This window comes from Planococcus citri, chromosome 1 (genome assembly GCF_950023065.1).
Source record: "Planococcus citri chromosome 1, ihPlaCitr1.1, whole genome shotgun sequence".
NCBI lineage: Eukaryota > Metazoa > Arthropoda > Insecta > Hemiptera > Pseudococcidae > Planococcus > Planococcus citri.
In genome coordinates this window covers 63,930,584-63,954,793 of record NC_088677.1, presented here as the reverse complement: position 1 = coordinate 63,954,793, position 24,210 = coordinate 63,930,584, and the positions used below count along the sequence as shown (strand labels likewise).

General features: G+C 32.7%; 2 protein-coding genes and 1 non-coding gene across 9 annotated transcripts; all 3 read right to left on the bottom strand.

Moving 5' to 3' along the window:
- Positions 1-330: 330 nt before the first annotated feature.
- On the bottom strand, positions 331-17,274 carry LOC135833301 (peroxidase-like). Of its 7 annotated transcripts, none has more exons than XM_065347031.1 (22): positions 16,886-17,273; positions 16,426-16,772; positions 16,183-16,335; positions 15,962-16,106; positions 15,736-15,881; positions 15,590-15,654; positions 13,929-15,498; positions 8,031-8,188; positions 7,755-7,854; positions 7,494-7,619; positions 7,143-7,407; positions 6,810-7,033; positions 6,555-6,731; positions 3,884-4,080; positions 3,534-3,729; positions 3,208-3,405; positions 2,922-3,066; positions 1,387-1,543; positions 1,138-1,308; positions 819-1,017; positions 623-731; positions 331-523 (listed from the first exon to the last, which is right to left on the bottom strand). In XM_065347031.1, the coding sequence occupies exons 10-22, from the start codon at positions 7,585-7,587 to the stop codon at positions 439-441; spliced, it is 2,217 nt and encodes a 738-aa protein (XP_065203103.1). In that variant the 5' UTR covers positions 7,588-7,619; positions 7,755-7,854; positions 8,031-8,188; positions 13,929-15,498; positions 15,590-15,654; positions 15,736-15,881; positions 15,962-16,106; positions 16,183-16,335; positions 16,426-16,772; positions 16,886-17,273; the 3' UTR covers positions 331-438. The 7 variants fall into 7 exon arrangements, with proteins under 7 accessions (XP_065203103.1, XP_065203101.1, XP_065203102.1 ...); XM_065347029.1 differs by having other exon boundaries at positions 7,494-7,611; XM_065347030.1 differs by having other exon boundaries at positions 7,494-7,611; positions 13,945-15,498.
- A 1,387-nt stretch (positions 17,275-18,661) lies between these two features.
- TRNAS-UGA (transfer RNA serine (anticodon UGA)) lies at positions 18,662-18,743 on the bottom strand. Its single transcript has one exon. It is a non-coding gene; the product is annotated as a tRNA-Ser (tRNA).
- Positions 18,744-20,027: 1,284 nt separating this feature from the next.
- Positions 20,028-23,562, bottom strand: HPS1 (Hermansky-Pudlak syndrome 1 protein). Its single transcript, XM_065347012.1, has 12 exons — positions 22,976-23,562; positions 22,744-22,902; positions 22,559-22,671; positions 22,235-22,480; positions 22,018-22,157; positions 21,812-21,939; positions 21,502-21,743; positions 21,173-21,409; positions 20,910-21,054; positions 20,590-20,703; positions 20,431-20,516; positions 20,028-20,336 (listed from the first exon to the last, which is right to left on the bottom strand). Exons 1-12 carry the CDS (start codon positions 23,090-23,092, stop codon positions 20,159-20,161), a joined length of 1,905 nt encoding a protein of 634 aa, XP_065203084.1. The 5' UTR covers positions 23,093-23,562; the 3' UTR covers positions 20,028-20,158.
- Positions 23,563-24,210: the final 648 nt, after the last annotated feature.

Here is a 24,210-nt window from a genome sequence, read left to right as displayed (position 1 = left end):
TGTCATTCTGTGTTTCTATTGTGAGACCAGTGGAATGAGTGAGTTACTTATGAATTAAGCATATTCGAGGTAGATCCCTTTTTCAAATTTTTTTACGCAGCAGTTTAGCTAAGAAAATCAAAAGAAAATTTCGAACTATTGCGAGCTCATCGGAGAGCACTTCTCTTTCCCCCTCACCACAGAACAACCTGTTTAGCCTTTCATGGTCGTCTGTCTGCCTGTAAGTATTCATCGAGTCGATGGCTATGCTTAAACGAAAAAAGTTCGCGATTCATTAAAGATTTACCTAATCATCGAATCGATAAACTAATGCAGTGAAATGAAACGTACAACATTTTAGAACATTTAATTAATCTCGTCACATTGTATCGAAGCAAAACTAAATAATGCTACCCATAAATTTATATAAAACCTCAAATTAAATGCGTATATATTCACTCATCGTTCATCATCTTTTTCTTCTTTCCAAACCGATAGATTCACGAATGGTATGGCAGTTTCTCGACAGTTCAATAAGTTATTTCTGAAATTGATTCATTATAAGGAATGTGTGTATTGAGAACTTTTTCACTTTGTGGTATTTGGTATATGCTTAAGAGTTTCGCAGATGAACATTTCTTACCTTATTTCATCGGGAACTTGAAAAACATCTTTTTGCATCCACGTTACGTTATTACCATTGTCGCAAAATATCCTCGCAAGATTGGATCTACGTATCTGTTCCAATTGGGCTGTCGAAAAATCGTCAAAAAATGAATCGTTAATAGGCTTTTTTTCGCATTACCCTTCTTCTCCCTCCATATTCAAAAATTCGATACCTTTAGAAAATGATCCGGATTGCCCGGTGTTGTCGTAAAAAAATCTATCCGCTATTCTCGATCTTGAAAATTGTTCACTAATAATGCACTGCAATGTGGGCCCAACCATGGCATCTTTCAGTGGATGTTCGGCGATTGCACCAACGATCAAATCTACATCATTGACTTTTCGATACACTTTCTCCAAACGAGTGATGACCTGCAAGATTTTATTTAATTAAACTACCTACGCAGGTCATTAGGGGGGAGGGGGGCTGAAAATGAAGGAAATTTAAAAGCTGATAGATAAGTACGTATTAGTCGAGAAAAATGTTCGTACACCTTGAGAGATGATGCCACGAAGATCCTTGAATGAATTTGGCTCGGTCAAGTTGCAAATTTTTCTAAAATTCACGTAGCTGGGTATACCGTGATCTCGACCTCTTTGAATGTCCAAACTGAACAAGTCCATTCCAAAATTTCCCGATGAACTGTACCAATAATGAGTCACCTGGGGGAAAAAATGTTGAGAAAATCAAGCATGGATGACATCTTAATGTTATCATAAATGGAATATTCGCGTTCTTACTGCTTCAGAAAAAGTTGTATCAATTTTTTGAGAACTTTGAGTTGCCAAGCCTCGAACTATACTATCGAAATACGTATTTTCAGTCAAAAGCGATTGCTGAGTGAAATGGTTTTTCAACTGAGTAATATCCATTACATTACGATCTTCCAAATATAACCTGTTGAAACCATATTTTTCGATTTTTAATTGCACTCGATCATATTACGGTCCACAGTGGGCCACAGACCCCCCAAAAACGGCGATAATTCGAATTCAACCCTCATCGATGTGCAATACGTCGAATAATATGTTTTCGAGGTCGTAGAATTCGAATCTGCACTTATTTTTTTCGTAGGGGTGGGGGGTGAGGCGTGGGGAGAGGAAAAATTTCAAATGTTGCTGATATTATCGTGTAATATATCGATTAATATGTTTTCGAGGTCGTAGAGTTCGAATCCGGAGTTATTTTTTTGGTAGGGGTGGGGGGTGAGGCGCGGGGAGGAGGCAACTTCACATTTTGCTAATATTATTGTGTAATATGTCGATTGATATGTTTTCGAGGTTGTAGAATTCGAATCTGCACTTATTTTTTTTGTAGGGGTGAGGGTGAGGCGTGGGGAAGTGAAAAATTCCAAATTTACTTTTTGATGTTTTTTTATACCACTGATTTTTAATGTTTACAGTTTTTTACACGAAATCGGAACATATTTTGGTCTAAAACTTATAGAACATGGCAAGACAATGTGTTCTCTTCTGCATAGGAAGGTGTATTTTGGAGTGGTGTATACTATGCTTTCGCGATTTTTTGCACAAAATTGCACATTTGCTCTGCAGGTCCATTTTTCTATTAAAAATACATCAATTTTCTTCACAATTGCGGATATATCGCAATTTTAGGATCGAATCATGATATACTCGATTCGATTTTGATTGAAATACATTATTTGAGGTATAAAATGATTTTTTCAAATCAACATTATAAACAACCTCAAAAACATAACAAACGGCATATTAAACAATAATATGAGCAAAATTTGGAATTTTTCACCTCTCCACGCCTCACTTTTAATCCCTACCAAAAAAATAACTCTATATTCGAACTCTACGACCTTGAAAACATATTAATCGATATATTACACGATAATACAAGCAGAATTTGAAATTCCCCGTCCCCACGCCTCAACGCCCAACCGCTACCAAAAAAATAACTTCAGATTCGAACTCTACGACCTCGAAAACATATTAATCGATATATTACACGATAATATAAGCAACATTTGAAATTTTCCCGCTCCCCACGCCTCACCCCCCACCACTACAAAAAAAATAAGTGCAGATTCGAATTCTACGACCTCGAAAACATATCAATCGACATATTACACATTGATGAGGGTTAAATCCGAATTATCGTCGTTTTTGGGGGGTCTGTGGCCCACTGTGCGGTCGATGGGCAGTTGAGTAACGAGGAGAAAAAGTAATGAAAAACTTTGTAAAATTTTAAGAGCAATGGCCAATCTGATCTTATTATGCTTTTGATTAAAAAGTTGATATTTTACCCAATTTCGCCATCCAACATGGAATTTATAAATGGGAGTGCGGCTGTTGCGAACGAATTACTAACTGTTGGTTCAACTTGATCGTTGTACAAATCTTCTGATTCGAGGTGTGAAATTTTGATATGATGGGCGAAATATTTTTTACCTGAATAAAATGAATTGAAATGAAAAATATTAGGTGCATTCGGGATGAACGATTAGATCCCTATAAAAATGCGTAGGTACATTTTTTGTGCTTTTAAATTGAAATAAATTGAAAATCAACTTTGTAAACTTGAGTATGTACCTAAAATTCGAGGCAACCATTGAGTGTAGGTGATATGCTGAATCTCAGCAATTACTATCTTTTTAGTCTCTTGAAATAAAAGTTCGTCGTCCCAGTGATTATTCAATGTGGCCAAAGTATCAGCGATTCGATTGTGTTCTCGAATGAATAACGTGTGAAGTACACTTAATTGAGGATGCGAATTCACTCTCATGTCACCTACAAATAAAAACAGAAATATTCCACGTGATTATGCCGAAATTCAGGTACCTATATACCCCCCCCCCCCCCCCCCCCAAAAACGAAACGTAAAAATGAATACCATTTATCGTAGTGCAAATACTCACCGGCATTATAACAATTGGAATTATTTAGTAGATGGCAAGCTATTTTATTTCGATCTGACAATGGAGGATATTCAGCACCATTTTTCTGCATCGATGTTATAAGCCTTCCACCCCACATAGATCGCAGAGATTTAGCTTTGGCTTCAGTTGAACCATAAATTACGCTACCGTCGAGAAAATGTGAGGCTTGATTCATCTAATCAGACAAACGAAATACGATGTAGGTATCCATGTGGATATGTGTATTCGTCATAAATTATCTGAAAAAGTAACCTAAGTAAAGGTTGGCTATTGACCTTCATCTGTGTATTTACTTTTGTATATAGGTAGGATAATTTGTTGTTGCTTACCTGTTCAGTGGGCCCTAAAGTACATTCGGGTCTCATGGCGGGTAGTGATCTGACGTAATTCATACAAGATTGAAAAAATTTGTTATAAAATATGTCAGTGTGTGGTATGGTTATCGGCGCACATGAAATGTGATTGTATCGCGGAGGTAGTGGTCTTCCATCATTTGTGCAACAAGTAATCGGAGTCTTGATATTTACTAAAAAAAAAAAATTACGTATACTTTGTGATTAGGGTAAACCTTTGCAAAGTTGGAATTTCCCACCTCCCACCCCCTCTCCCAGTTGTTACCTCGGGTGAGGAAATAATTCCCTATTTTTTATTTTCCCCATCTGTAAAAAAAGTGGCGGTGCCAGTAGCCCCCCCCCCCCCCATTTAAAAGAAATCAAAAAATTAAAAAAAGGTTTCATCTATGAAAATGTTTTGTTTCTGCGTCAGAATTTTTCCAAATAATCCTCTCTTCTAGACAAAACTTTCTCCGACCCTTCAAACCATATTGGGCCCCCAGTGAGGAGCCCCTCAAAGTTGAAAAAATCAGAATAAATCAAAATCAGGTAAAATTTGTTGAAAATGTCCCATTTCCACATTAGAATAATTGTTCTACATAATCCCATTTTCAAGAAAAAACCATTGTTGAACCCCCCCCCCCCCAATGATCCTTTAGGGAGCCCCTCAAATTTGCGGAAAATAAAAAATTGATGTCTGTATACATTTTTTGAAAAGTTTTAATTTATGGGCAGAGTATTTCTGATTAAGCACTTTTTCAGGAAAACCCTTCCCCCAGTCTCCCAAATCATGTTGATCCCCTACAGGGTGTTTTGGTGAGTGGATGTCAAAACTTCAGATTTGGATATAATCGGGACGACTTGAAAATAACGTTTTAAATGGACAAGTTGCCTATCTGTAAAATTCAAGGAGCAACCGAGCTTTGAAAAAAATTGAGAAAAATGTATTTTTGACCATGGGAATGAGTCTCTTTGGAAAATAAACAAATTATGTCATTATGAATTGTTGTCCTAACTTTGAAATTAAAGGGGCCAGAAATATTCTGTTTTTTTAAAAATATTTTTCATATTTTTAATACCCCCCCCCCCCCGATTTTGCTGATTTCATTTTTATAGTTATGAATTGATTTCAACATTGTTCGGTTGACTGTAAAGTATTTTTGACCCCTTCAATTTCAAAGTTAGGCAAAATTTCATAATGATAGAATTTGTTTATTTTTTAAAATACTACTCATTCGCAAGGTCAAAAACACGTTTTTCTCTATTTTTTTCTATTAAAATATTCCTAGCCCCTTCATTTTTAAAATTATGCAAAAATTGATGATGACAAAATTTGTTTATTTTCCAAAGTACTACCCATTCCCAGGGTCGAAAATTCATGTTTCTCATTTTTTTTTTCAAAACTCGGTTGCCCCTTAAATTCTAAAAATAGGCAACTTGTCCAATAACGTTTTTTTCAAGTCGTACCGGCTTATATCCAAATCTCCACTCACCAGACACCACCCAGCCCCTCAAAGTCGAAAAAAAAATCAACAAAAAAAATGAGAAATTCACATCTGTACAAATTTTTTTTGAAAATTTTTCATTTCTGAGCAGAGTACTTTTAGATCCCTAACCATTTTTTCAAGAAAAATATCGACTGGTCCTCCAAATGATTTTGGTCTCCTTTTATGAAACTCTCAAAATCGAAAAATATCTAAAAAGATTAAAAATTGATGCCTGTAGGTACAAATTACATTTTTGGAATTTTTTCATCTTTGAGCAGAATACTTCTAGATAATTCTTTTTTCAAGAAAAACCAGGTCTTCAAAAGTCTTATATTACAAGATGCCAGAACGTCAATAAGTCTTCTGTGAAAATTTGACATAATAATTTTTATTTCAAGCTCTTGGTGTTGGAAGTCAGACTCAAGATCTAAACACCCACTTCAATGTTTCTCAAAGTCAAAATGTCAGAAATTGTACCTTTTCCTACAAGTTTTTAAATGTCTGACATAGTGCTTTTCTGATGAAGATTGGCCAAATCCGAGGATTAAAATATAGAATAAAAAAAATCTAAAAATATTCATCTTTCAAGGATTAAGTAGAATGTAAAAAAAAAGTAAAAATTTCAATTTTTCTGATTACTTATACACCTATTTTGAAATAGGAAGGGGGCGTGATTCCCGACACGACTTATTTTTACTCACGTGAATGGAGACATTTTTCTCATGAAATCCGACTACATTGGGGCGTCATCAAATATTTTTTTACTCGTAGGTATAAATAAGGGCTCTCCCCATCTAATCCACTGGTTAGTTTTGGGTGGAGATAGGGGGCTAAAATTGGTATATAAGTTGATTTTACCCAAGTAGGAGCTTGACTGAGGTGTTGGAACAATTTTAAAAATGCTGCCCTGATACAGATTTTTTCATATTATTTTTTTAAATTGGAAAGCTCACTGGCTCCATTTATTTTTCACCGGGGGGAGGAGGAGGAGGGGTGCTGAAAATTTCATGGTGTGATTTTCTCACCTGACGTAACAACTTCAGAGGGTGGGAGCGGAAAAACACGAAAAAGAAATTTTCTACCATAATAATTTATATAAATAAGATACACCCTAATAGTGATACCTGCTATCCTATTGAAAAGGCATATTTAATTTTTTCCTCCATCGCTTGCATGCTTACCCATATTCGAAGCAGGAGTGTAACTCATATCGTGTCCTATAAACAGTCCCCAAATAGCCATAGCTTGAGTGTGACTGAAATCCAACATTTCAGTAGGTTCGGCCAAAGTTGTACTAATTAATCTAGCGCTGGGTAGTTCTTTTCCGCCATTCGTGGTGCCACAAAGCGCATATAAACCTGAAAACCATCGAGTGGATTATTGGTCGATCCTCTGCATTCTGCAAGTAAAAACGAATCCAATTTGTGAAAAATTACCATCATCGTAATCAGCTTTCAGCAATCTTCTATAAGCAGTGTTGCTCCTGCCCCAAAATGGGGTTTTAAGATTATTACACGAGCCGTCCAAATTTCGATACTTTGTCGTATTCGCATCGCACTTTATATTTTTGTAAATATCCGAGCAAACTTCGCCTAATTTAGTGCCGAATAATTTGATGGAACTTAATTGCTCCGTGCATTCTTTTTTCTTAACTGATAACCTGTTGAATTACGAGTATGATAAAATCGCAAATTTGTTCCTATAAATCGATTATTTACTAGAAGGTATACGAGTGTGGGATCAGGGATGAGTATAAATAAGAGGTTTACCTGCTGCAATGCTTCGATGTTAAATACTGAGACGCTTTGATGGCAATAAAAGCGCTTTTCGTGTTGTTTATCGCTTCATCTGAGGGCAAAAAATCCACCATTTGACCATGCGAAGGGGAAACTCTTTCTGTTCGTAAGCCAGATGTTTGAATATTCATTTCGAAAGTGGCCAGCTTATGTACTTGGTCTTCGGCGATAACGATCGAGTTTTCCAAATCGCGAATAAAAACATCGGTGAAATTGGTCGTATCTTCCTCTGTCAAATCTGAAAAAAAAACATTATAGGTATCGTTATAAATATTTTTAAAATAGGAATTACTTATCAGAAAAATCAGAGCAATTTCAAATTACCTTGATGGGATATTTTTTTATAAAATAAGGCGTTCACTTCGCAAAGGAAGTAAAACACGATACAGAACTGCACTTTCCTCATCGTGATCATCATTGCTGCTTTCTTGAATATTTATACCTACAAAACTAGAAATTAACAACGAATCGAAAAAAGGCCATCGTATAAAATTCAGCCACACAATTTATTACGTAATGAGCGTTTTTTTTCTTCTAGAAAGTTGGAAAAATATAGCGAGTAGGTAAATACATATCTAATCTTACCTCAATTTATTGCAGCAGATATATAAGCGTATAGGAATAGTATCAATACCACCAGCCCCGGCAACCGCATGCACAGCGTGTATTATGAATCAATGAAAATCTAAATTACGAGTAAATAAAAATAAATATACCTAATAAAACGATAAACGTGCAAGTATCTACGCGTCAGGTTGTTTGCAAACATATTATAGGTACGTGTATAGGTTCGTTAAAATGTGGATTCCAGTCTAAATAAGAAATATAAAATAAATGTATTCAGAGATAGGTATTACCTACCTATACAGAAAGTCCAAAGTGCATGAACACGGTTCGTCATCAAAAAATTACTCAATGATGAAGCCTATATCTCCGTCTGTCGACAATGTTTATGTGAACCGTGTCTAGTGTCTTCATCCCTACTACAAAAATTCGTGAAAAATTTCACAAATAACCACCTGAAAACAAATATTTTAATTAAACGTCACGAAAATACTGTACCTATGCACCTTGGTAGAAAAAAAAGAAGTGTTGTTACAACATTCATTATCACTATCAGGGTTATAGGGTTGCTTACGAATGACGACGATTCATCACAAATTAAAGCATGAAATCTGATAACCGTAACACTTTATACTAATCACTTCTTGATTTGCTTCATTAACGTATTTACCTATTTCTTTTATCATCTATAAGTACATAACACACCTACGATTCTTTTATTTATTTCTTTTAAACTGAATTCTATAAAATTGTGATATGACTTCTCATATAGGTAGGTACCTAATATACGTTAACACGTTAAGTTAACAAATAGAGAGTACAGTTGAACTGGTTTTTTACTCCTATTTGAGATGATTTTTTTCAATAGAGTGCATCGCCCTTGTTTAGATTACATACTCGTACCTACTTCTGTATGTTCTTGCCTATCATGTAGGTGGTCTAATCACGTGTATCAAGATGTCTAACGGTGTTGCAAGTCCTGCAAAAGTTTTGCTTTTTGCGGATGAATTTTGCAAATCCTGCCATGTCCTGCTTTTTATCACTTTTCATTGAAAAGTCCTGGTTTTTTTCAATCAAATTTCAAATTATCTAATTGATTTCTTCTTTTTCTGGTATTTTGAAAAAATATTTTGTAGAGAAGGGCTCATTTGTCGACTTTTTTAGAACTTGAATTACACATTTTTGAGAGCTTGCTCTTCTACTTCCAAATATGTAGTTCAAACTTCAAGAAACGTTCAAAGTTTGAATCAGAAAAATAAACTCCTCCGTATAAATAATTTTCTTTTTTTTACTTCTCGAATGAATTTTTGAAAGCTTTTGGCCTCAATTCGCTCAAGCCCTTTCGCATTTTTTTCCAATTTTGAATTTTTCAACAAAAAAAATCATTTGAATTTCAAAATTTTGAAGCAAAATGATAAACTTTTTTTAAGCAGGTAATTCATCACACACACAAAAAAATCGTTTTTTTTTACCTCACAAATACTGATTTTCTAAAGCTTTTGCTTGAGCCTGTTTGGATTTTTATTTTCAATTTTGAATTTTTCCAAAAAAAAATTATCATTTGAATTTCAAAATTTTGAAGCAAAATAATAACTTTTTTGTAATTAAAAAATTCCTGACTTGAAGGGAAATCAAAATTTTTATGTTATATGAATATGTATTATGCAAAATTATACCTTCCAAATGGCAAAATTGTTATTCATACCTACGTAATATTTACTCTTTAAAATTCGCCGTTTCATATTGAAAAATTGATGTATTTTTTCCTCAAATGGCGTTAAAATTTTCCATTAAATTTTTATATATTTTTTGAAAATTTGTTATATTGAAAAAAGTTTTGTATTCACCCAATTTCATTAGTTCATTGCATTAGCAAGAACCTTAAACGGTGAAAATGAAATCAAAAATAATTTGTTGAAAAATGATAACATTATATTTTTGACATCCGCTTACTTGAAAAAAATCTTGAGATGTTTGAAGACTTTGGAAACGTGAAAAATTTGAATATAAAATTTTGCTTCGATCATTTATCCCCACCCTTCCCCCTCATATAAAATCTCAACAAGTGTTTGAGAAATCTCCTGTGAAAGTTCTGCTTTTTTATGTTGAAATTTAGTTAGACACCCTGTGCATGCAATTACGAGCATTGCGAGAGTCGTAATACGTACAATTTGCTCCAGGTGCTATGAAAATTCAAGAATACGAAGAGAAATTTCAGCCAAAATTACAGTAAAAGTCGCTTATTATTATAACGGTTAATGTTATAAATCGCTTTATGTTATTAAAATGGTTTGGTCCCGATCTTTTATATCTCATTATATTGAAATTCCATCGGTTATTGTAATTAGAGCATCGGATAATGTTATAATTTTCAAGTGATTTTTAGGCTTTTTTCGTATTTTTATGTATATTTTAAAATGTTTTTAACACTTTTTCATCCAGTTTTTCCCTAATTTTTCTGAAATTTCAGACTTTTTTCTGATTGACATCATTTTTTAATACTTTTTTCATAACTTTTTGAAGTTTCAGCCTATTTTTAACACCTTTTCTCGCAATTTTTGCGAAATTTTAGTTCAATGACTACATATTTATTAAAAAATTGCCCATTATAAAAATTTTTGGTGAAAAAATCACTTTTTTGTCCAATCGGTTTGTGTTATAAGTCGGTTAATATTATTAAATTGGGCTGGGACAAACGTTATAACATTAAGCGACTTTTACTGTATATCATTTTTCCCAATTTTTTTTTTTTTTTTTTTGACACATCATAATAGTTGGGGAGCCCGCTTAAGGATAAATTGCACCCCCCGATGATCCTCCGGGACAACTTTTTTCTTAAAGGGGGAGTCCTAAGGAACATTTCTAGCCCTTGTACTCAAAAAAAAAAGTGGCCCTACATACAAAATGGCGGCCATTTTGATTGACAGGTATCTAGCAAAAATTTATCACCTGTCAAAATTTCAATTGCTAAAGTGCGTTTTTCGATTTTTGGTGAATTTTTGAAAATCAAATTTAGGTCAAAAATGAAGGAAAAAATCAAAATTTTACCAAATTGACCAAGAGAGCTGAAATTTGGGATACACCCTATTTTCGACATGCCAAATCGATTGAAAACTGTTTCAAACCGTTTTGAGCAGTTCTGGAGCCTCCAGCAGATTTTCGAAACTCGAAATTCCCACAAAATTTCACCAAAATGGAGTTGGAAAACTGAAATTTATTCTGCAAACTAATTTCAATACGGTACGAAGTCAACTGCAGGGGGATTTCAAATCGTGTTGGAGCCTCCGGCGACTTTTTGAGAATTCCTAGAGCCTCCATCAGATTTTTGAAACTTCAAATTTTTACAAAATTTCATCAAATGGGGATGGAAAGCTGAAATTTACTATACACTCCAATTTTAACACCCTCTGAAGACGACTTCAGGTGCGTTCAAATCGTTTTGGAGCCTCCGGCGTCTTTTTGAAAATTACTGGAACCTACAGTAGATTTTCGAAACTTGAAATTCCCGCAACATTTTACCAAATGGAGTTGGCAACCTGAAATTTACTTCGCAAACTAATTTCAATACGATACGAAGTCGACTACATGGTGGTTTCAAATGGTTTTAAATGGTTTTGATGCTTCCAGCTACTTCTTGGAAATTTCAATTTTCCAAAAAACACCATACGACCTCTCAAAAAGTGGCTGGAGGCTCCAAAACCACTTGAAATCCACCAGCAGACGACTTCGTAGTGTATTAAAATTAAATTGCAGAATGAATTTTGACTTCCCATCTCGGTTTGGTGAAATTTTTAGGAAATTTGAAGTTTCAAAAATCTACTGGAGGCTCCAATGACTTGAAATCCCCTTGCAGTTGACTTCGTACCGTATTGAAATTAGTTTGCAGAATAAATTTCAACTTTCCAACTCCATTTTGGTGACATTTTGTTGGAATTTCGAGTTTCGAAAATCTGCTGGAGGCCCCAGAACTGCTCAAAATGGTTTGAAAAAGTTTCCAATCGATTTTGCATGTCGAAAATAGGGTGTATCCCAAATTTCAGCTTTCTTGGTCAATTTGGTAAAATTTTGATTTTTTCCTTCATTTTTGGCCTGATCTTTCGATCTACCTTTGTACAGTTTGAAAAATTTTGTGCAAGTCCTATGTTGGAACACAAAATCTGCGATTTCGGCTGACCTGTCAATCAAAATGGCCGCCATTTTGTATGTAGGGCCACTTTTTTTTTTTGAGTACAAGGGCTAGAAATGTTCCATTAGGACTCCCCCTTTAAGAAAAAAGTTGTCCCGGAGGATCGACGGGGGGAGAGTGCAATTTATCCTTATGTGGGCTCCCCGACTATAAGTAATTTTAGGTTATTGGCTGCTTCTTCAAAAATTTTCAAAAATAAGCACACAATCGCAACATTAACAATTTCAAACTTGCAGCTGCTCCTTCAATTGTAAATATAGACAACACATTGAAGCTTTTTTTTAGCAAAAAGCGGTTAACCAGTTAATTGAATTTTTTGCTGTTGACATTTTGATTGTGGATTCCTTCAGGGTTTTGTTCTTGAATTCAAATAAAATGATCTATTTTTATACATTTCTTAACATAGGTACAAAAAACGTGATATGTCGATATTCTTCAAAAATCTACACCCCAAATTCGTAATATTACAGGATATACCTATAGCTTGATGATTTTATCGGTCAAATTTTCAAGACGTACAAATCGTTCAGCTAGACAAACATACCATTTATTTACTTCAAATGAATTTCAATAATAAACATGAACAGAAGTCTTTAAAATTTATTTTTTATTCGCGCCCTAGGTGGTAAACTAGCGTTTTAAAATTTTATTTACGTTTGTTTTATGAACACTAAGAATAATCCCGGTATTTACATGAATAATGTTGACTAGAGATCGCCAGGGGCCCCATGTTTAAACCAAAAATATACCTACTATTTTCACTCTCGAAATTTAAAATTTAAAATTACTCAATATTCAAATTCTAAAATTGTTTTTCATCTCTCAAAATACGAATTTTTTAAAACCTTTTGCCCTCGCTCGTTTGGGATCTTTCGTTTCTTTGTTGTTTTTTTATCAAATTGATCTTTCAAAAAAATATTACTCAAATTTTAAGAAATGTGTAAATCACAAAATGCACTTTTCACCTGAAAAAACTTTACTTCCCGAATCAATTTTTTGCCCTCGTTTCACTCGTCATTCAAATTCTAAAATTTTGGATCAAAAGAAATAATCAAATTTTTAAAACGTCATTTTTTTACCTTTCGGATCCCGAATTCTCGAAAGCTTTTGCCCTTGTTTTGCTCGGCCCAAAATTTATCTCCAAACTTTAAAAAAATTCCAGTTTGAAACTTTCATAAATTCGAAAATGAAAACTACAATTTTTTCTAACTTGATGATGTGAGTACCTATTATATCAATTGGCAAAATTTTCATTTCATCTTGAAAGCTCATCATTTTATTCTGAAAAATTGGTATTTTTTTCACTTTGGCAAATTTTAAAAAATTTAACAATTCGCATTTAAGTATCCGAATCTGAGAAAAAAAGGAGAAAGATTCAGAGAGTGGGGGGGGGGGTGGTCAAATTTTTTCATTCGGTACATCTGCCAGGGGCCTCCAACCAACTCAGTCTGCGTCTGGATTCCAATAATTAATATCGGTAGCTATACGTATAAAAACACGTGATGGTAAATATGTATAACAACATTCCTGTCGAGGTTGAAAACCGGAAACCGTCGTCTAGATAATCGAGTTAGAAAAAAAAACAGCGAAGTCCAGCAAACTCGGCAGCTTGGATAATTTTTTTTAGAACCGATAGCCTTGAAGAAACTAAATTATTGGCCTTCAATTTTGAGATCATTTTTTAAGCATCACATGGAACTTTTTTCGACAAATTATTTACTTATTCGTTAATAAAATTCGAAAACTGTTCTATAGACAAAATTTACACTGCGTCGCCTGGCGCTTCCGCAGATTGTATGTATTGTGTCTCTGTCTAGCTTCCTACTGCCATACATCGAAATGAGTACCTCAGACTATAAATAGATCATAAAATAAATGTACATACTATATTTGCCAAAAAAAAAAGAAAAATCGTACTCGCAGGAAAATAATTATATTACATTGCAAGGTACATCAAAATTGACTTGTAAATTGTATTTAAATAAAAAATAACATAAAGCAATTATTACCATTTTAATCCTTTACCTAATACAACTGTGGTTGGTAGGTCAAAGCGAATGTATTCGTACGTAAAAACAAATTAAAATATTCGTTCGAATCTGTAGATAACACCGAAACTTTAAGCACAATGCGAATCAATTATTATCGCGAACTTACAACCAAACATCGTCATAAAAAGAAAAAAATCAACAAGTAAAATGGCTTTTTTATCGGAGAAATGAAATCTATTTTTGTTTTCACCACGATGCTAGCTACCGTAGCTCACTCTCCTATTCTCTACAGATGCCTGTTTAAAATACATCATGTAGTACACTCATCTGCGTCGCGACACTTCCACAAAACACTTCTGTAGCCGCAAAATGAGATAAAACCAGAAATAATGGACTAATGTTTTAAAATGTAAGATCGTTATCAACGAGAGGCAGGAAGTTTACATTTTGATAATGCAAATCGAATACAATTAAACTGCATTCCACACATTAAGTTCAATAAAATAGCAAAATAATTCCAATTTAAAAGGAAAAGGAAAAATGAATTTAAAAAAAAAAAATCATCGACAAACTTGCTTATATGCGATAAAAATTGTATTTCAAGTGGGCTTAATATTGAAGATATTTTTCAAAATGTGGCAGGGTGTTTTGACTAAATGAAAAACTGACGTGACTTTGCTGCCGAAAAAATTAAAAATAACAACAAAATGAAACACTCGAAATACTTGAATAAATGAAAAGATAACAATTAAAATAGGAAAAAGAAAATCTTACAATACGTAAATAATTTTAAGTAACTATCACACCTCAGTATCACCGAGCATTACAAATTTTAGTAATTTTTCTTCTGCACAAAGCAAACTTCAAAAATTAAAAAAAAAGCTTACACGATTTCTAAATGCACTTTCTTCTGTAATGAATGGGATGAATATAAATTGACTGCAATCATCGACCAATTAACTCTTATTATGTACTTGAATCAAGTCATTTCAAATGACATTTTTTGTATCCTTTTTCCTTTATATTTTCAACAAGGAAAATATTTTAAGGAATATGAATTTTTCAGTTCTTAAAAAGCTGCTGGGCCAAACTTTTTTCACGAGCTTATTTCTTTAGCCACTTTAAATACCTTTACTCAAGTACACTTGACTAGTCTCAACGGGGTTCTGTATAATAGGAAAACTACATAATATTATATCGCTTGGGAAAATAATTCATTGATTTGTTGAAAAACTGAAAATAATTTTTTAAATTTTCCTCATTGAACCGAGATTCAATGTGGCATTGTGGATACTGTAAAATAACTATCTTTTATAATAGGTACGTACTTCGAAAACAAAAACAAATAGGTACAATGAATTTAAAATTTGAGCAATGGTAAAATATTCATTAACGCTTATAGTTACATACAAATAAAAAAGAGGAAATATAGATAAGGTAAACATCTATACTTTAGTAAAAATAAAATAAGCCTTGTACTGACTAGTAAAACACTATTAATGATGCGTTTCATTTTTCTCATGCTTCGACTGCAACTTTTCTTTATTTTCTTTCGCCCTCTTCAGTTTTTTTCGTATTGCTACCACACCTAATAAATAATCATTTTTGTTAATCACCAATCAGCACTTCTTGCGTAATAATTTTTTCTTCAGACTTGCTCAGAAGTTACGAATGCTTACATTTGACCATTTGCATCAATTCCATCTGTCTTTTGATTTCTTGAAACGATTTACTTTGCCCAGTGCTAAGTAATAATTTTATTTTATTGCATTTTGTATTCAATTTAAGAAATTTGCATCTTATCGTACCTACTAATAACACTTACTACATTTTTATCGTTTCTTCTTTTTCGTCTAACTGTGATTTTGAGTTACTGGGTGAATTCGAATACTGTCGGCGAACTGCTTTGAAAAGCTTCGCAAATGATTTCATAAATTTTTTCAAAAACGAATAAATATTTTGCACGAATATCTGCAACAAAATTACCCATAGAAATTGTTAGTTTTTAAATTTTTTGTAAAAAAATAATTTGATAAAAATGTTTCTCTAACCGAGTTGAAAATTTCAGCAAAATAATAACACGCGAATGATCCTTTGAATACATTGAAACAGAATCTATTTTCAACGCTGGTTGTGTCCTTCAACATTACTGGGTATAAACAATAAATGGGAATCAAATATCCATACAGATACATCCTGAAATAGAAATGATGATTTTCTTTTTTAATGGTTGATAACAGAAAATTAACACGTAAGATGCAGATCTCCTTACCATATTACAAACAATAATATCATCGGTAGATTTTTAGCTACGTGGATCACACTCATTCGACTTTTTTTATTCGAATAAAATAAGCGACCTGCGGATTGAAATGCGAGCGAAACACTGGATATTGCTCCAACGAGAAAAATTACTCCTAAAAACCTGCAAAAATAATTAAATTATTACAAAATATTGACAATATATTTATCGAGTAGTTCAAATAATACATAGCAACGTTAATAGTGGTCTCACTTGCAACAATATCCGCTCAAGAAAAACAATGTCAGAAGGATGCTTCGTCTAAGCTCTGAAGATTTTATATTACTTAATGAGATCACTTCGTGTAAATGCGTTAGAAAAAATGAAAGAACGAAAACGAAGATATCTTCCACGAGTAAGAAATTCTCATTGTACTCCGTCAGTACACTGGCAGAATGAAACTCCGGATTTAAAAGGATTTTCCAGAAGTTCACTCGGGATACAGTGGCTAAATTCAATGCTAATACAACCGAACAGAAAATGTATCCGGAACAACGCAACAGATTTGTGGTGATGAAACTCCATCGTTTATCAGCGACTCTGAATTTCGAAAAGCAAATCTGCGAATGAAGAAAAAAAAATCGTTGAATTTAAGATTGAATCGACGTGAAATTTGAAGCAGTTGTCTTCGAAGAAATATTCGATAAAAATAAAACACTATGTGGTTTCTTACCGATAAAGTTTTGGAGCCGAAGAATCCCACAGTATTCCATAAACTTGTGAGAAGAATTACTTTGTAGATAAGGGAATAATCCATCCACACCATTGATATTTCTCTGGATTTTCAAGTTATACTTATGTATGTTGTTGAGGTTGCAGAGTTTTCAAAAAGTGAAAAAACGTCGAGCTATCTTACCCCATTTTATGCGGAGATAAAGAACATCTCTATCATTGTTGCAATACACACCAACTACCAGTTAATGTACTAGCACATACGAAAACCAATTCAATTTCTTTCTATGTACTAATTTTCTTTTTCCGGATTAGGAAAAACGTAATTTTTTACTGCATTTCCTAATTTCTCGACTTTTCTGTTTTCCTCCAGTTGTCTGATAACGAATCCAGCTGATAAGGGGAATGATCTTTGTTATTCGTTCTAAACGCTGATTCGTTCGTTTTCAATGACTCCGTCTTTTAATTTTTAAAAATTTTTTTAAAGTTTTTCATTAGCATTTTCCTGATTTGGTGATCTATTGAAATTTGTAATTTCTAAGTAAAGTATAGAAATGAAAAATTGAAAACACCCAGTTGACTCAGTCAAGGATCAAGTTTTTATAATACTGAAACTGATTATAATGAAATGAAAATAATAAACAGGTACCTAACGAAAAATCTCTCTAAATAAATAAGTAAATATTATTCATAAGAATATTTTGGGAGTAGGTATATTTTTTAAATCAAATAAAACGACTAAAAAAATCAAGAATTTTCGAGTATTTTGCACCATGATTTCTTTTCTACAAAATTGGAAGTACTGGTAGGTATGAATAGGAATTATTAATATACATGAGTATCAATGACTACAAAAGTAGGTACAAACGAAAAAAAAAACGTTATTCATAGGTCATAAAAAGTTTTCAGAATTCAGAAAAGGAACTTAATTGTAAACAAAAAACGATCTACGTAAATAATTTTTTTAAAAACAGAAGAAAAAGTTCAAAGTTGGAACAAAACGTACGTCTAAAAATTTATTTGGATTCATTTCATAACTCCCTATAAGTACCTATTTAAAAACTTGACCCTTCAAACCCTTGACTGTGTGTTTTCATTTTTACTTGAAAGAGCATTCCTCAACGAACAAAACCACATTTTGTAAAAAACTGTACTCCTCATATTCATATCTATATCAGCTGCTAATTCAGAGTTTAACTATTGAATTTCATCAACGAGAAAATATCTTTGTACGAAACGAAATTATTTTGTTAGGTACATACAATGTACATACATATAAGTACATAAAATTTGTAATCTTGAACTGCTTTCATAAAATCTGATCAAATAACAAATTTCCATGGGGAACTAAAAAAAAATTATGAATAAGTAAATAGTGCCTAACATTACAAATGAAAATGAAGAACACTTGGATCCTAAATTCTTAATCTTTTTGATATGATTATGAAAAATAACGAGAACTTGAATAATACATATTTACAAAAAGGCCTAATTTGATCTCTACCAACGATTTTCAATTCATTTTCTTTTCATTTTCATCTGACATTGACATCTGATGATTTGACCTAAATAAAACCTAACAAATAATTTCAAATTTTCAAGAAAATAAAATTTATACCTAGTATTCAGCTAAAAAAGCAACGAAAGTGATGATTTAAAACGTAAAAAAATGGTATAAAAACTCGATTATTTAAAAAATGAAAAAAAAGAATGCAATTTAATACTTGCATGTAGCCTAAAATTGAACTCGACGAAAAAAAAAATTTCGCTGCTGTTGCGCTGCGGACAGGATTCGAACCTGTGCGGGTAGAACCCATTGGATTTCAAGTCCAACTCCTTAACCACTCGGACACCGCAGCATGCACTAGATAGGGCCGTCTACAGCGGTTTCAAGCTTTCGTTGTTGTCGTATCATTTTTGCTTGTGAGCTTTCGTTAATTTTTTTTATTTTTTAAAACTTTTTATCGATTTTTTGAGATTAATCGTTTTTTGAAGCTGTATTCAATTGACATACGTTTCAAATTTTCAAGTTAATGTACTTCAAGAACTCATGAATGAAAAATTATATCGTGGTGACTGGTGATGAACGAGTTTTAAATAGATAGGTAAGAACATTTTCTTCGAGCAACGAACCAATCTAACTTTATTGATTATTGACGATAAAGATAGGTTAGAACCATTAATACGAGTTCGAACGTTCGAAGACATTTTGCTCACAAATTCGAGCAAACTTTTCTCATAGAAAAATGTGAAAACTGGATATCAATTAAAGTATATAGGTAAATAAGTGCAAAGAATGGTTTTGTTTTGTCTCTCCTCTCTCCTCTCCCACGCCTAGAAATTTCCCAATATTTTTGGTTTATTTTTGTTTAAAAGTTGAACTGGAATTTGTGTTTGGTATTTATAATTTAATGAAAGTGATTTATTTTTTCATTTTGGAGATGCAAAAAACAACTTTTTTCTGCGACCCTCTACGTCAAATGTTACATGTCGGATTTTTGATAAAATAAGTGACAATAAAATGTGAGGAAATAAATTTCTCGAAAAATGTATATCATGACAGTTTTTTAAAAATATAGGTACCCTAATATGTTTGAAACACGAATCCCCAAAATGAATCCAGAATATGAAACTCTTCCCTTTCATGAATAATAACCTCGTGTTTTTAGAGAAAGAATGGAAAAGGGAAGTAAAATGTCTCTTTTCAAGAAAAAATCGAGCACCTAAAAAATGTTTTAGACTGTGCATTTCTGTATTCTCAGGATGAATTTGAAGTCATTTTGTAAGCCCTTTTGATCTCTCAAGAATTCGTCTCCGAGCCCTTATGTGGACTAATTCAAGCCTTTTAGGGCACAAACAAATCGATTCTGCATTAGTTTCAAATTTGGGGATTTTTTTCTTTTTGTCAAATTTTTGAATAAAATGTTCACGAACTAAAATTTTTTTCTGTTGACATTCACGAGAGATTAATAGCGAATATCGTCTGTATTAGAGTGGGTCATCTTTTGATCCTAAACTATGTAAATCCAGTTTCACCAATTGTTACAGCAATCTGAAAAGAAGTCATTTTATTCATTTTTCCCTAAGGGAGAAAAATTTTCACGTACACAACTAACTGATAGCGTAAAAATTAAGATACCTAATTAATATTACAAATTGTTTATTAAATTTTTTTTTTGAACAATTGAAAAAATAAGAGGAAAAACACAAAATAATATAAAAATGAAACAATAAAAAATATTGCACATAATCATTAATTTACACCCACAAAGATTTAAAGTAAATCCAAAGGATTGGTGGGAACGCCGGTGACTTCCCAAATAGTAGCTGTTAGCCTTCTAGATTGCTCCAGAACACAAGATGACGTAACTAGGCCTAAATGAACGGAGAATAATTCGTAACAACGTATTCTTTGAGTTGATACAGATGGAAAACATTTTTTGATCAACTGACTGCAAAAAATAACAAATTTTCATTTCAGATGATTTCATATCTTAACACCTGAATTACTTTACAGTGTTATAGTACATGAGAAAAAATACTTACTGATAAAAATCTCCATGCAGATAGCCTAGTTGGGGTAAAGTTTTGACTACCGCCGTTGGGCTTATTTTAGGTTTCAATGGCGTTCCCTGAAAAATCATTAAACAAATTAATACCGCTTATAAAAAATTTTTATGCTACAAAAGTAAAACAATATATTACCGAGACATCTTCAAACCAGAGAAAATGGGAATAATTGAAAATAGAATCTTTCCACATCAATGCAGTTCGGCCTTCTTGCAAATGAGACCACGCGAATTTAACCATGTTCCAAACCTTTAAAGAAAAAATGAACGTTTTGAAAGTACAAACTAGTTATTTTTAGATCAAATTAGAAGGGATTAAGGTAATAAAAAAACGTTGTTATTCAAGTAGTTATTTAAACAATTCGTAAAGCAAAAGAAAAAAAATACTAGATTGTAAAAACAGCGAAAATGACACTGTAAGAAAAATATAGGTCAACACAATGTAACCAAACTCACTTTTTTACGCGTCATGTTGGTCGTTTCTTTTGAAGAAAAGTCTAAGCAAGGTGCCACAAATCGATGAGTGATGCGATCTATGTAGATGAAATGGACTAGACCCGGAAATTCTTCCAAATATTTGTTAATATTTAAAGTTGATTTCGTAAATATAACGTCAAGGAAAATATTACTCGTAATTTTACTCTAAAAGATCTCATCAATACAACATTGATAAACGAAAACACCTACTTAAAACCATGCACGAATATGTAAAAGGATATAATCCAATTCCCAGAGAGCCGCCTTCTGATTCATTTAAAATTTCCTTAACATTTCGTAAAGTTCTCTGAATATTTTGAATAATGGGAAGAATGGCTTTATGGTTAGAATGAGCAATGGACAGGTTGAAAACACAACTCGAATAAATACTTCTGAACATCGAGATGATACTATCAACCGTTGAATCAATTTTCTGCAACCATTCGATGTTATGAGTTTTTAAATATTCTTGATATTGTCTACGAGAAAAATGAATAGAATTAGTGATTCGATCGTTTAAAATTACAGAATTGGAATATTTCAGTCTTGAAATTATTCGTAGAAAACTTACTTTCTAAGAGCATCCCATTTCTTACTGGTCACTTTGAAATTATTTAAACAAGTTTTATCCAAATTTGACGAGAATGATTTCTTTTTGAAGAGTTCTGTGAGTTTCTTGAACGAATTATCAACTACTTCGACGCAAGAATGAATTACTTCTCTGTCTGTGGTGCCTCTAGCGTGTAAATCATGTAATGAACATAATGACTGCAATGTCTCGTATAATGCACTATTCACGTGATCGTTGCAAATCTGGATAAAATTAGAATGCTTGTAGCATGATCGTGATTCATTTACATTGATAAAATTCACTTATTTACCTCGTAAAGTAGAAATATTGGAATGTTTCGAGCGATATGAGAAACATGAACGGCGTATGGTTTCTGTTTCCCCAATAGAAACACAAAATCATCCATCGTGTCTCTGATTTCGTAATTCGATTGCAATTCTATCCGAATTAGAACAATAATTTAAATCAATGAAATACATCTTACTTATTTTTCAAAAAAACAAAAAATAATCTTACTCGATTTTTCATATTTAGCCGGTTCCTTGTCTTCATCGCATGTTTTATGAGAGCTATTTCCATCAAAAATTGGTTCGACAGCTTCGCCGACTAATGATAATAACGTAACATCACTCAGCAATAATTCCGCTGCGTTTCGACTATCGAATGCAAAATAATATTGTAGTTTACTGTAGTCACGATGATCGTAGAAATAAGGTCGAGTAAAAATATTTACGTAGAATAAAGACAGAGAAAACGATGATCAACCATTATGAATGCATGTACTTGAGAAACGGAGACAGATGATTTGATTTTTTCGGTAGATTCGGTCAATGCTTTCAAGCAAATCGATGAAACCTTTGAAGGGACGCGTAATTGTTCGATAGCTTCGACTAAGTAAGTTTGTTCTGTGGCTATACGACTGTACCACACATCTAATAATCTACTGATCAAAGTAGTAATACTTTTGTTCGCTTTCAATCTTTAAAAAATAGAACGATTGAATTAATATAGAATAAATACTTGGAATGGTGTCATTGCTGGGTATATTTGTACTTACGTCGATAAATCTAACCCACAAACATGTTTGACTATGGACAGGAAAACACCAAGGTATCTTTTCAACCAATATACGCTGTCGTATCCGATTGCAACGAACAAATAACCAACAAACTGCAATATGAAGAAAATAATTTAAAGTAGTTTCATTTTTGTCTTCGTTATATCGAGCTAGAATCAATTTACTTCATCGAATATTATGTTGAGGCCATCATAACATGCAATGCTTGAATAAGGGTTTGAAAAATGATTCAACATGACACGTTGCGATGTAATCAAGGGAGAGAATAATTGCATAACGATATCAGCTTCCAATTTAAAATCAGTTCGATGAGCATCTTTACTCTGGAAATGGAAAAATTCGCATTTAAAAACAAAAATGAGAACAAAATTAACATAAGGAAAATAATCAAATTACTTCTTCTGGAATTAAACCCTGTAGTACGGCGAGTTTTTGAATGTACTTGCAGAAAATATCATTGTGTTTCATGAAAATTATATCGTTCAAACTGTCGAAAATTAATAAGCATTTCATTTCTGGAGAATCTTGTTCGGTTTACTGCGGATGAAACACTAGAAGAGATTAGATCATTTCACTCGTAGTTTGTTGTACAAAAACGCTACTTTACTTTATTCAGTAAATGATTTTTGATAACTATTAATATAAAGTATCGCGAGAAGCTTCACAACACTTATTTAATTCAAATTTCATCTAAATTTCTGAAAAAGAAACTATCTGAATTCTCTCATCCATGTACTGATAAGGAATTCCACCTCACCTCGACCCTCCCACAGACTGACCGGTTTGTTATTATCATAACATTTCCTCCTCTTCATTCCTCTCCGACCTTCCGATTCGTTTTTTTTTTTTTGAAAAAAATGATAACTCAAGAATTTTTGTGAGCCCTTCTAAAATATGAAAAGATTAATCAGGGGCAATCAGGGTTTCAGAGTTCATTTTGGACTCAACAAATTCAATTGATGATAACTTGATGAGATTGATTTCGAAATAAACTTTTGAAATTGAAACCAGGCTTTGAGAAATCGAAAAATTTAATGAAAAAAATTAAGCCTAGAAAAATTTTGTGAGCATTTCTAAAATTCAAAAAAATCATTCAGGGTCTATTTTAGACTCGACGAATTCGACTAATGACGAAATTGGTGGATATGATAGGCTAATATACGACCACATTGATCTCTAAATAAGTAAACGTTTAAAAGTTCACTAGAACCTTTAATAAATGAAAAAAATTACGTCGAGAAAATTTTTGTAAGCCCTTCAAAATTTTTTTCGCGATTTGTGTAATATTTCATGTCGATTTCTTTGCAATGTTATGTTAAATTACTTATAAAAACTTTCATTTTATTTTGAACAAAAAAACATGCCCTAAGAAGATCAGTCAGAGGATGTATGAGTGTAGTAGGTAGATATTTATTTTTATTTTATTTTATTTTTCAATGATCAATGAAGAAGAAAAAGCTCTTCAGTATATGTTATGTATTGGAAATTTCGAAACTATGAGAACATTTTGTTGGCGGAATAAAATTATCAGTGTTTCAACGCTCGTTATTTCCTAGCGATTAGTAGGTAATTAATTTGGTAGTCGCTAAAAGGCGTAATACAAATTAATTTTATCTTCTGCCACGAATAAT

Coding starts and splice junctions, on each gene's coding strand:
- LOC135833301 (XM_065347031.1), bottom strand. CDS start 7,587: ATGATGATCACGATGAGGAAAGTGCAGTTCTGTATCGTGTTTTACTTC. Junction 7,408..7,493: donor TAAAAAAATATCCCATCAAG/GTAATTTGAAAT, acceptor TTTTTTTTTCAG/ATTTGACAGAGGAAGATACG. Junction 3,067..3,207: donor ATGGTTGCCTCGAATTTTAG/GTACATACTCAA, acceptor CATTTTATTCAG/GTAAAAAATATTTCGCCCAT.
- HPS1 (XM_065347012.1), bottom strand. CDS start 23,092: ATGAAATGCTTATTAATTTTCGACAGTTTGAACGATATAATTTTCATG. Junction 22,672..22,743: donor TCAACATAATATTCGATGAA/GTAAATTGATTC, acceptor TTCATATTGCAG/TTTGTTGGTTATTTGTTCGT. Junction 20,704..20,909: donor CCAACATGACGCGTAAAAAA/GTGAGTTTGGTT, acceptor TTTTCTTTAAAG/GTTTGGAACATGGTTAAATT.